The sequence below is a fragment of the Ambystoma mexicanum genome, chromosome 7q, assembly GCF_040938575.1.
Source record: "Ambystoma mexicanum isolate Mex_15411 chromosome 7q, UKY_AmexF1_1, whole genome shotgun sequence".
In the NCBI taxonomy this organism is placed as follows: Eukaryota; Metazoa; Chordata; class Amphibia; order Caudata; family Ambystomatidae; genus Ambystoma; species Ambystoma mexicanum.
Window position 1 is genome coordinate 975,319,922 of NC_090941.1, and position 12,704 is coordinate 975,332,625.

At 46.4% G+C, this 12,704-nt stretch overlaps 1 protein-coding gene across 1 annotated transcript in view; it reads right to left on the reverse strand.

Annotated features, from left to right (window-relative positions):
• KLHL35 (kelch like family member 35) overlaps nt 1–12,704 on the reverse strand; it is a 240,147-nt gene that overhangs the window by 55,672 nt on the left and 171,771 nt on the right. The window contains exon 3 of the mRNA XM_069640064.1: nt 4,048–4,232. Coding sequence (XP_069496165.1) covers nt 4,048–4,232 — 185 coding nt within the window. The remainder of the gene's footprint in view (nt 1–4,047; nt 4,233–12,704) is intronic.

The window sequence follows — 12,704 nt, forward strand, 5'->3', positions numbered from 1 at the left end:
TGCATTCCCAGAACATGTGTAGAAGATCTGCTTTGTCCCTGCTGCACCATGGGCAGTTATGGTGGGGTTGTTTACTGAACTTCACTAGTCTATATGGAGTTAGCTAGGAACGGTATAACACATTTAATTGGATTAATCTAAATCTGGAGTTCCTGGATACCTCTTTGGGGAACACCAGGACTCTCCCCCATTCCTTGTCGGTCATTTTGCGCCCCAGGTCCCTGCCCCATTTGAGTTTTAGGTCAGAGCTGCGGGGATTAGGCCTGTCTATTAAGTGACTGTATATTTGGGACACCGGTCTCCAGCCCTTTCCCAGGTTATACAATAGTGTTACAAAGGGGTTGCCTCGGGCACCTCAGGCCATGTATCCCACTTGGCTCGCGCCAGCTTTTGAATCCTTTGATACCACAAGAACTGGCCGGTGGGTATAACATCTTCAGATTGCAGGGAAGAGAAGTCGCGCAAGGAGCCCTCACTGTATAAGTCTCCCCACGTGTATACTCCTTTCCTTTCCCAGTGCCTGATGGTCACTAGGTCGACGCTGGCCTTACATAGGCCTGAGAGGAGCGGCATGTCCGTGGCATATGCGTGTCTCAGGTGAAGAAGTGACTTTGCCCTGTGCCATACTTGCCTTCCCAAGATGGCTAATAGGGGTGTTTCGCTTAGGAGGTGCTGGGGTGCCCAGATGAGTTCCTTCAGCCGGATTGGGGCGATTGGGTGCTGTAGAAGTGCTGTTTCAGAAGTGGCGTCATCCGCCAACCATTTAGCTACAAAGCTGAGCTGGGCTGCCAGATAATATTTCTCAAGATCAGGAAGTTGAATGCCACCCTGTCTATACGGGAGGGTTAGTGTGGTTAACGCCGTCCTGTGTCTGTCTTTGTCCCATATGAAGTCCTTGAGTATCATCTTGAGTAAGTGAAAGAAGGGGGCTTTAATATAGTAATGTACATTTTGGAATCCGTAGAGGAACCTGGGCAGAACAATCATTTTAATGATGGATGCTCTTCCCATCATGGACAGGGGGCGCCTAGACCAGAACCCTATTGATATGCGTAGAGGGGGCAGCGCCGCCAAGGTGTTATTCTTGTGCATGAGCTCGGGTGTGTGTAGTATGTTGACTCCAAGGTAGCGGAATGTGGCCGGTTGCCATTGTACACCCAAAGAAGGTAGGTCTTCGATGTGTTTGTCTTTGAGGTCTGCCAATGAGAAGAGGCAAGATTTGCGTCTGCTGAATTGTATTCCTGAGACTTTGGCAAAATTGTCTAGGACCTCCAGCATAGTCGGCACGTTCAGGTGCGGGTCCCTCACATATAGGAGGACTTCATCTGCGTACAGGGAGATTATGTGATCTACCCCATCCAATCGCATACCTTTCTCAAAGAATTGTTCTCTGAAGTAGATGGCATTGGGTTCTAGCCCAAGTATATAGAGCATGGGGGAAAGTGGGCATTCCTGCCTAGTGCCGTCTATATGTCCCATGCCGCCGAGACGAGCCTTCCGGGTTTTACTCGGGCCTTCGGTTTGGTGTAGAGTACTTCGACCCATCTGATGAATTTCTCCTCGAAGCCGAAGCCTCGGAGAACCGCTAGCAGCCATTCCCAGTAGATGAATTTGAATACCTTGATGGCATCTAAGGATAACAGGACATAGGAGCCCCCGTCTCGGTTAGCCTGGGACATAACGTGGTGAAGCCTGCGAAGATTAATGGTGGTGTTGCGGCCCGGCACAAAGCCATTTTGGTCTGTGTGCACTAATTCTCCTATCGCCCTGGAGAGCCTTTTGGCTAGGATCGTGGTCAATATTTTAACGTCGTAATTGAGCATTGCGAGTGGACGGTAGGAGTCACAATCGTCACCAGGTTTGTTGGGACCCGAATCCGGACTCGGGCCTTCCCCATTCCCATTCCAGCCCCCATAGGGCTGAATGGGAATGGGAGAGGGAGCAAACTGTAGTGATACACAAAATTGCAAATTTGCCAATCAGGGCTTTAGATGACAGCATTAGCCGCTGAAAGCCAATAGTTTATTCAAAGTATGTGCCAAAAATGCTGACAGTAGTCTGTTGTAGCACTTCCATTATGCAGTAGTGAGCTACAAGGAATATGCAGGCCTAGTAGGGGTGGTAGGTCACATTATGCATTGTAGATAAACAGGCAGGGCGAAGGCCCCAGCTCTGTAGCTAATAGACATTATTGGAGTGTTTGGAACATTATGGCACCTATATAGCGCTTAGATAGCCAGTCTTAAGCGCTATGAACACTAAGCTATGAGTGCATGCCTTTTAGAGCTTGCTCACATGGGGTTAATTCATCTCGGCTTCTCTTAGAATATTCTGCCTTTCTAACGGTAGCCCTGCATGGCTTCGTAAACAAATCCTCTTTCTCTGAGAAGGCACTGATAAGACATTCCTGAGCTTTCGCGCAGATGGGCTCCAAGTAGGGAGGGGCACAGAAAAGGAGCACAGTGGAAATTCACAGAGTTGGGTTTTTCCATGAGCAAGCCTATATTTTGCACAGGGAAAGTTCTGGAAATGTGCATCATGGACTGACAGCACGAGATTATAAAAATGCATGCCCACATGACTCAGGTGGGAGATCGATCTGTGGACTTGATTCGAGCAAGATCAAGTGTCCGGAATTTGTGGCTCTGTCGGCACCCTACAGCGCTGTCCTCTGAGCGGGGCTTGTTACAGCTAGCTTATGAGGGCCAGGGTCTCCCAGTGCTGATTGAAGGGGCGTAACACTGTGTTTCTCTAAGTTTCTCTAAGTTCTATGTTTTTCTATATTTTGCATTTCTCTAAGTTTTGTGCTTTGTAATCTTCTCTAACTTGAATCCCCAGATGTTGCTGAAATTCACTGTTTAGAATAAATACTAAAACTTTTTGAAGGTGTCATTTGTCACTAGCATGAGTTCACTGCTCGGCACAATAGAACCTGTATTTTGGGCTGAATTGGGTAATTTTTGCTCCCAAAGGCTGGTCCCGAGGAAGATTTTCCCAATATCAAGACACAAACAACGGGCCATTACGAGTTGGCCCGTTGTTTGCTCCCTTTTCCCCTCGCGGTACCCGGTAAGCACGCCTGGTTTGACCAGGCGTTGCTTCCTGGGTCCCGCGAGGGGACCTCGTAATGAGTCGGTACGGGGTAAACGGCGCCGGCACCTTTTACGGCGCCGTTTACCCCGTACCGCCAGGGTCGTAATGAGGCCCGAAGTCTTCCAGGAGGTATATGAACTGGGGATCTTCACCAAGAGTATGGGTTTTACCAGGCGGCTCCCACTATGGCCGCCTGGTAAAACCTGCAAAGGGACCTCGGAATAGGGTGCAAAGGGATTACCGGCACCGATGTCCTTAACGGTGCCCAGTATCCGTTTGCGCCCACCTCGTAATGAGGCCCAAAGTAAGATATTGGGCCTCATTATGAGTATGCCGGTCTGGAAACAATGGTGCCGGTAAAACTACCGGCACCATTGTTTCCGATTGGCACACTAAGGGTCTGTCTGCTGGAGTCGCTGTGCCCGGCAGTTCTGACCCTGATGGGCACAGCGGCCACGGTAGGCAGACATTCACAGAAGCACTGGTATTAACAGTGCCGGTGCTTCTGTGTTCCCCATTCCCATAGAGTCCTATTGGACTCTATGGGAATGGGGAATTACACATTACCGGTGCCTGACTTCCCGGACCACTGGGGTTGTAATCCCCTGGTGTTACCGGGAAGTCAGGTTCCGGTAATTTTTTCGGGTCTGGCGGCAACCCACCGGTATCACCGGCAGGGTTACCGCCTGACCCGTAATGAGGCCCATTGATTTAACTATGATCTAGCAGGAAATTATAGTCAGGAAGCACCCTATTATCTTGAAAATCTGACTTCCGATGGTAAATAAAGCTTACATAGCAAGCACGCTCATTGGGTGGCACCTCCTCCCTTTGTGCTAATTTAATATACAATTGTGGCATCATTAAATGCCTCTATTAAATTATTCATGCTAATGCAGTTAGGAATGGCTTAACGGGGGAAGATAGGGATGGTGTGGTGAGTAGTGGTCTCACCTGACACATATATATCATTTTTCAGGGTACAGGCAGCAAACTCTGACTTGGTGTATCCAGGCACACTAGCCAGTGCCATCCACTCCTTGCTCTTGGGATTGTACCGGTCTGTGAAGGGCAGTTTCAGAAGCCCCTTCTTGTCACAGCCACCTATGACCACAATCACCTCTGCCAAGTCCATAAACCTGAAATGAAAAAAAAAAACGAGTTTAATGATCATGCAAAGGGAACCAGGAACAATCATATTCTTTTGCTTTAATTAAATTATGTATTAGATTGTTATCCATAGGAAATTCATTGGATGTGACTATCATCCTAAGAGCAAACGTGTCCTAAGAATGAAACCTTTTAGAAGACTTCTCTGCATATGTGTTATTCATTTATGTTTGTACTGTGAGGGGTCAGAAATGTGAGGCAAATAACATTTAGATGATTTCTCAAATTGTGCCATTTTATTGAATTATAAGTTCAACCTGCACCTCACTCCCTACCCTGCCAAGGATTTCCTTGCCTATCCGAAACTAAAGGAAACACTCTAACAAGGGATTTCTGTCCCTCAAACATAAAATATACAAAGAAAATATATGGCAATTCACAACAATGTCAGTAATTGGACTTCTAATATATTCACAGACTCTGTTGGCAATCTGGGTGAAATCCCCTTCCCCAGGTTTCAAGTTAGGTTCAGATAATTGTCAGATCTAATGAAACACAATGTCTGACATGGTAAAAGAACCACAGCTTTTGTCAGCACTTCTTAAGTCTTTTTGTAATATTATAAGTCACAGTTTCTATCTTTGTCAGGATGACTTCACAGCACTTCTGCTTTTACCTGAATAACTCTCATATCAGGTTAACATCTATAAAATTCACCATGTGAGTCTACTCGCCTGCTCCATAGTGTTCCACATTCAACTCTACTGACAACACAATGTATTACCACAACTTCAGCAGTTTGTATCTTTGTGACTTTTAACAACTTTTCAGTAAAGACAAAATTTGCTGTAGTGCAACTCAACACTTTCAAATAAGCAAGGCACTCTTTTTATGCCCATCAACTTTCCAGAAACGCAACCTCTTTGGCACTCTTGTCTTTCTGCAACAACAACAACAAAAATGCACTTACGGATGTAATTTTACCTTTCCTCTTCTTGGCTTTGGTAACAACTTTCAGAGAACAGTCCCAAGCAACAAGCTTCCTTTTTCCCAACCTTGCATTTGCCTCTTTGCTTCCTGCCAACCAGAGTAGTTTAAACATAGACCTTGTTATCAGTATTTTTTGGCTTTATCCAAGGCTTGCACACTTTTGGTTTGGGCAATGTTTGTATCCTTTTTGGCCTAGGACAATACTTGCACCACTCTTTGGCATTGGGAAAGGTTTCATTCACTCTTGGCTGGAGCAGCACTTTTTTACACTTGGGTTGGGCAATTCTTGCTCTGCATAACTCATAACATTTAATGTTCAGTCACCAAAGTTCAGTGTTACTTTGTTCTTCAACTGCTTTATAATTGCTTCTTAGGTTTGCCTTCACCTTAGAATAACTTTTAGGGATATGCAATGAGTTCTTCCACTGTTCTCAAAGTTATTAATATGTAATTAATATTTTTGAAGACTTTTTACTCTTACGCGAGTGGAGTGAATAAAGTTCACTCATACACGAGTGCTACTTTTGATACTTCCCATTGTTCAGCATTCAACAGTCGCGTTAAGATATCTTTCACTCTACAAGATTGATTCTACTGGATACAGTTGCCAGCCTTTGTTCACGCAAGGGATCAGAACGCTCGGTAACACTCACTGGCTTCTGTCCTACCCCCTTTGCATGCTGCCGGGGTTGGGCTGTTTCGGGCTTCTTTTGGACTGTCACACCTCTCTTCAGTAAAGGTGCCTTCGGTCCTACCATACCATTAAGGAGCTCCTCCCGCTTCTGGGACCCTCGGCTGCATAACTCCTTTCAGCCACGGTCTCCACCATGTTACCTGCTGCGCAATCTCTGCAATCAGGTTCACGTAGGGAAAAGCAGTCTTTCTCTATGCCTTCCGCTGCGCAACCTTTGCACTTCAGACTTTGGGGAAACAGGAACCTCTCAGGACAGGCAGTTGGAAACCGCTTAGTTAAAGTCCTGGCGTCCCTTATGTTCACCCACTTCTTATTGGATTGCCAACACCGGGCTTTGCGTCTTCTGCTGCTACTGATGTGAACATTGACTTCAAAGCTCCTTCTCCATCTAAAGGCCTGCACCCAAGGAGGCCTTTTAAGCCTGTCTGCTTCCCTCAGGTGCGGGTCATTAAGCTTAACAGGCTAGCTACTACTGCAAAATTGCTCTTCAGACATCTTCCTCATCCCAGTATTTGTGGGAGTATGTGACTTGAAGTCCCAAACAACCCAATTAGGTTTTCTTGTTAACTTCTTATTTTTAAATGCATATTTTATGTATTTTTCTTAAATGCATTTAAAGAGGAAGCATTACAGTGTACTTGAAAAGAGGTAGGCAGTTTTGTTAAGCTAATATTTATAGGTTTCCTTTCACTGTACCTTTGGGATTAAGGGTGATTTTTAATCTTGGAAGTCTCTAACGATCTTTCTTTCCTTGGGGTATGTAAACATGTCAGACCAGCTTTACCCACATCAACAGGCTTAATATGTGGTTCCAATACATCATAATGACAATACGCCATTACATGTTTGGCTCTTTATAAGGTTCTTTCCTTTCAAGGATAAATACTGTGTCTCATCCCATTGGATGTCCTCACTGCCCAGTGCCTTGTCTCCTCTTAGGTGATCCTCCCGCAGTACGCCACCCCTGTGGGCTACATTGATCCACTCATCAGAATTCCCATCCATAACCAAGCTGCACCTCTGCAGTCAACAGCAAAATGGCTGCGCTAGCTCCTTGGAGCACCATTGCATCAAAACTGCGTTTGGCAGCGACAAAAGGATGGCTGCACCATCTTGCCAAACACTGATGGGGCGAGTTGGAACAGGGAGCACACTGAGAAAAGTTCCAGTGTGTGTTTTGAGTGCACCAAATGAAGGGAATTGAAAAAGACAGCGCTGCTCAGCTGCTTGCAAAAAGTTCCCATTGAAAAGGGAATATTTGACACTAAAAAGGATGATGCCCTGATACTATTTTTATCTATTCCAATTCACATTGCTTTTATCAATAAGGCCCTGCCATGCCCATCCATATCCACACTGTGCTTCAGCAGAAGAGAGCATTATCCCTGAATGTCAAGCCAAATCTGGGAAATCTAAGAAACATCCCTTTCAGCCGCGCGAAAAAACGCTTAACTTCTGTGTTACAAAATGTCAAAAATCAAGGCTTTAAAGAAATCATAGCTCTATGGGCATATGTCAATTTCAGTGAACCTGTGGCTTGAACAAACTGCAGGATAAAAGAAACTGAATGGGGCTGCAAAACAATATTGGGAAGCCAGCCAGGTAGAAGAGAGAAAATCCAAATTTAAAAGAGAAATCTTAGCAGCTTTCACCATGTGTCAAAATGGGCTTTTGCAATAAAAAGAATGCCTGGTTTAAAAGTACAATATTGAATAAAACATGTCCTGGCCTAGCAAAGGTTTTTTTTTGCAGGGAAACATATATGGGATGTTTTATTCAACAGGCTTTCTTCTGATTAAAAACAAAATAAACTAAAATAAAGAATTACATGTTTTGGCTGTACTGGGAAATCAGCCCAAACAGGTTTCTGCATTGGCTCAAGGGACATTTGGCTGACCAAAGGAGTGGCCTAACCCCCCAAAGAAGGAACCACAATAGATTCTAGGACACATGAGTGCTAATTCCTACCTTGGAAAACTTTGAATGTACCAAAAGCACTCAACAGCCTAGGCTCTTGTAGGGGAGGATTGGTCCAAAAGACCCCCCTCGCCTACATCCCCTCCCCCGGTGAGGGCCATGGCTCATCAGGCGTCCCCTCCTTACCACCTGGGCCCAGGTGGTGGATGGCTCACCTGCTGAAGACATTGCCCACACATATTGAATTTAGCTAGGCCTCAGAAACCATTTTGTCTAATAACGATGGTGTGAGCTCGGCGAACTGCAGCGCGACCCCCACCTTTGGAGAGTTTCAATTATCCCTGTGGCCGCAGCTCCCTGGCAGATCCGCTGTGAGCCCGTTCCCACGAACAAGACGGACATGAGCTAGTGTAAGATACCAACACTGTAACATTTCACCTTCCGCAGTGTATCGCTGCTCCCAGCATGACCCGGCCAGCAGAGCCTGGGTAGGAAGAGAACTGTAAAATGGCCCTCAGATAAAAGCAAAAGTTCCCAAATACTAATGACAAAATGACCTGCAATGGAAGCATTTTCTCCACAAACCTCTTTGACTAAAAAACCTGTAAAATGTATAGATATGGCAGAATGCATGTTCATATGGCATTAGCAATGAAGCACCCACACCACGGCAGTTATGTACAAATAGTGAAAGCGTCCCGGGGGATTATTTGTTATGCGTATCATTGAAAAGTTTACACCCCACGGTCCCGCGCCATAACCGAACTAATGCTGCTAGAGTGCAGAGAAAGACAAATGCAACCATATTGAGGGCTCTTGTAAAGGGCGCGTGAGAATGCACCCTTCATGTGTGTATGTCCAAGCCCCATATGTGCCACTACCGTCACGTACGGTGGCGAGTCGTTTTCTATGCGCTCCACCAACCTCACTACTACCTCACTTACTGCAAATGTATATGCATATAACAAAATGTTGTAGTTGTTAAAACATAGTGTACAAATAATGTGCTCGGACTAGCTATATTTGAGAGGCATTAGCAAAGTTAAAATGTAAGCTTTGGAATGATTCAATGAGTATTGTATAGAATTTGAATGTTTATGATGCTTTCACCTAAAATCGGCAACACACACGGAAGATATCTTTGTGAATATATGCAAGGCCATTCCCCCTCCCTCCCTGCGAAGCCTGCCAGACGAGAGAGCAGAGGCCCGCGCCGCGCTGCTCCACCTCCATCAATCTCCTCTCAAGGTGCATTCCTCCTGTGTTGCATTAACCTGTAGAATAACCTATTGGAAGATTTACTAAAGAAGATAATATTGCAAAAGACTGAATGACTGCGGTGTGCATGGCATAGGGCAGAGAAGTCAGGAAAAGCCATTCATCTCTGACACTGGCCATAGTGGCACAACAACACCGCCCGGATGAACCCAGCTGACCCGCCAGGCCCAGCCCATCCCACGAGGCTGACCAGTGATGTCCTCCAGCCAAGACCAACCACATCACAGCAGTACCTATAGCTAGTCGTCGCCACCCAATCCCATTGAACTTGTGCCCCCTATAGTGTGTAGGGTTTTATGATGTTTTTTGTAAATATATACGCCTGTCTTTGCTATTGTCAGACAGAGCGCTCTCGGAGTTTGCAGAGTTCTTTGCATGCCCTATTCTGATTGATAAACTCCCATTTACGCTCACCCGCACTTTGTCTTGGCCTTATTCCCATTCTGGGAGAGTACATCATTGTCTCTCATTGCGGGGAGGATCGTGCTGGTTGGGGACGCTTGCCTTCAGTGGTGACCCTGAAAGCGTGATTATTATTTTCTCCCAACATATCCCTACCGTCCCCTTTGGCACGAAAATCTCCGGTCAAAAAGGGATATGCACGGTGCGCCGGCTCAGGGAGGCTGCCCGCCAACGGCGACCGGTACGCTCATAAGTGCGCACTCAACAGAGAGAGGGTACGGGATCCCGGTTGAAAAATCCTCTTTGAGTACCGCTCACCGGAGCCGGGGCTGACTGTTGAGCGTACGCCAGCACTGCCTGGACGGACCCAGTTTTGGAGACTCTCGGTTCAAGACGGGCACGTGAGTATTGAGTGCGAGCGATCATAAAGGGAGTAGAGGAGGAGATTTAGGACAGGGAACGAGGCGGGGTAAAAAGGGGCACGTTGGGTCTACTAAGGACCATCTTAAACTTTCTTTGCTTTTTCTTTGCATATGGCCATTAGGATTAAGAGGTGAATAAGAGATAAAAGTGACGGGAACCTAGCTCCGAGAGGGGGTGGAAGGCGGCGCCGCATAGTGCTATCTTGACTAGTACTGGGAATATATGAAGAAGTAGAAAATGAGATAAAGGTGTCTGGCAAAGGGAGACACGGAGAATATATTAGTGACTGCTATTCTTTCTATTCTTTTCTTTAGGTTTACGGGAAAAATACACTTGGGTTAGTACAAAACCAAAGAGACAAACTAAAGAGAAAGAGAGCTTTACTCTAAAATTGAGGGGCAAACCCAGATATATATATATACATATAACTGAATAAGACGGACAGGGACAGCTGGCTAGGGAGGAAAGGTAGGACAAACTGAACTGTGAATAGAGTGCTACATAGGGGTGTGTGAACATTGTATGTGTCAGGACATAATTTGATGTAATGGTTGTGTAAAAGTGGTCAGAAATGTATAACCATTGAGTGGTCATGGTAAGTGAGACCAGACGAAGTACCGTAAAGACAAGAGTAATGTGGTGAAGCGAGTGTGTACCTTTTTTGATTTGTGGGGTAACATTGTTGAGATTACTGACGGTTTGCTCTTGTACGTGCCCCCAAAGAGGATAGAAGAGAGGCGGTGCGCAGCCATTCTTATGGTGTGCAGGCGGAGGGAGGAACACGAAGGTCCCCACGATTCAGTAAGACATAAAATACGCTGACTCACATGGTGATAGGTTTATATTGAGGTATCGAGATATATAGAGATACATAAGTACCAGGTGGGCACAAAGTATGGGGGCAGAAACACCCTTATCACATATTTGCAAACACCTACCTGGGTACGCAGAGCGGATTAAGAAATATCATGACCAATGGATCACAGAGTTGAAGGGGGAGGGGTTGCCTCAGATATGGCCCGAAGGCGGTTCATTTGACAAGAGTGTCCTAGATATGGTAGCCACATGCATTTGTTTGAAATACAAGGGGAAGCAGTTGCATAATAGGAGAGAAATATTAGACCTCTGGAGACTGTTTGAAGAGATACCACCGCCTAAGGCAAGGGAATTAGATCCTGATCTACCGTCTACCACTGATAATCCACTAATGATACAAAAAGATGATAAGGTATTGCCAGAGGAAGAGCCACCGATAGAAGTAACCAGGTTGTACCCAATACTAAACAAGCCAGTGCCCGCAGAGGGATACAGTGACCCTACTTATGTGCCCCCACCAACAACTATCACAACCCAAGGGCCAACAGCACCCCCTCCATACGAGAGTCATAGGGAGCGAGCTCAGGTGAGCACACCAAGGGTGGACATAGAAAAACTAACAGACGATCTAGAATCAAGGCTCTCTATAGCCAAAGATGAGCTCTCGAGGATAAAAAGCATATGTGAGCGGACTGCACTTAATGCAGCCAGATCAGAGCATGTGTCTAGAGCGCAGAGTGAGAGTAGAACATTTGAAGAAGGGTGGAAAAAAGGCGAGATACTGTTCAGAATACAGGAAGAACCAACCCGAATAATTGAACTAGAGGCAAGAGAGGGATGTACTGACAATGAAGAGAGGCCTATAGGAGATAGGGAGGAGCTACTATGTGATATAAGGGATGATTTGGAAGAAAGCTACAGGTTGAGTATGGCAATGGGAGGGGGAAGCGAAGGGTTGGATGGTGCATGCTCAACGAGGACATTGGATGATGAGTGGACGGGGCGATTAAGGAACCGGGTGGGGAAAATGGCATCATTAGGAAAATCAGGAATGAAGGTGGGTACAGATACGACAACGAAGGGAAAGTTGCAGCTCCCGCTAATACATATGGGAGGAGGGAGGCCGAATTACATACCCTGGGCTCAGATGGATAAGGCCAACTTACTAAAGTTATTGCCCCCGTTATCAGGAGGGGCGAGCAAGTGGATATATGCCTTTGAGAAACACACAGCCGGGGTACCCCTAGCAATAGGGGATGTGAAGAGCTTGCTCGTATCAGCAGTGGGGGATCAGGCCGACAGAGTATGGGTCAAGGCTGGTTTCCCGGGAGTAACATTAGACTGCGATCGCCATGATGGGGCCTCCTTTAACACAGTGCGTGCAAGGGTGTGGGATGCTTTGCGGGAAACGTTTCCAGATACCCCAGACTTATAGTCAGTAATGCAGTGTACAATGAATGATGGGGAAGATGCTATGGATTACATTTTTCGGGACCAAGAGATGTGGAGAGCAGAAACGGGCACGCCCTGGTATCAATCGACATCGTTATTTTACTTCATTATAAAGAGGGGGCTCCCAAAAGAGGTGCAAAAGGCGCTCGACAAGATAGCAGGTATTGAAGCAAAAGGATGGCCTGAGATTCAGAGCATAATAGTGCACCACTGTAAGCGAATAAGAGAAAGGGAGAAGGAGGTGGCGCAGAAAAGATTGGCAGACGAAGCGAAACTAGTGCAAACAAAGTTGGTGAAGGTTGCAGCAGCAGTAGCCGCGCTCCCACACAGCAGGGAGGGAGATGAGGAAGAGGAGGGGCTGGTAGCAATACAAGGAAGGATGGCAACTAATTGGGCAGGAGCAGGACAGCGGCAGTGGAACGAGCAGGAGCAGGGCGGAGGTCCGCAGTGGCAAGAGTGGGCCCCTCAAGGGGGACGAGGTGGGTACAGGGGCCGAAGAGGAGGTGGACAAGGGTACGGGGGAATGGGA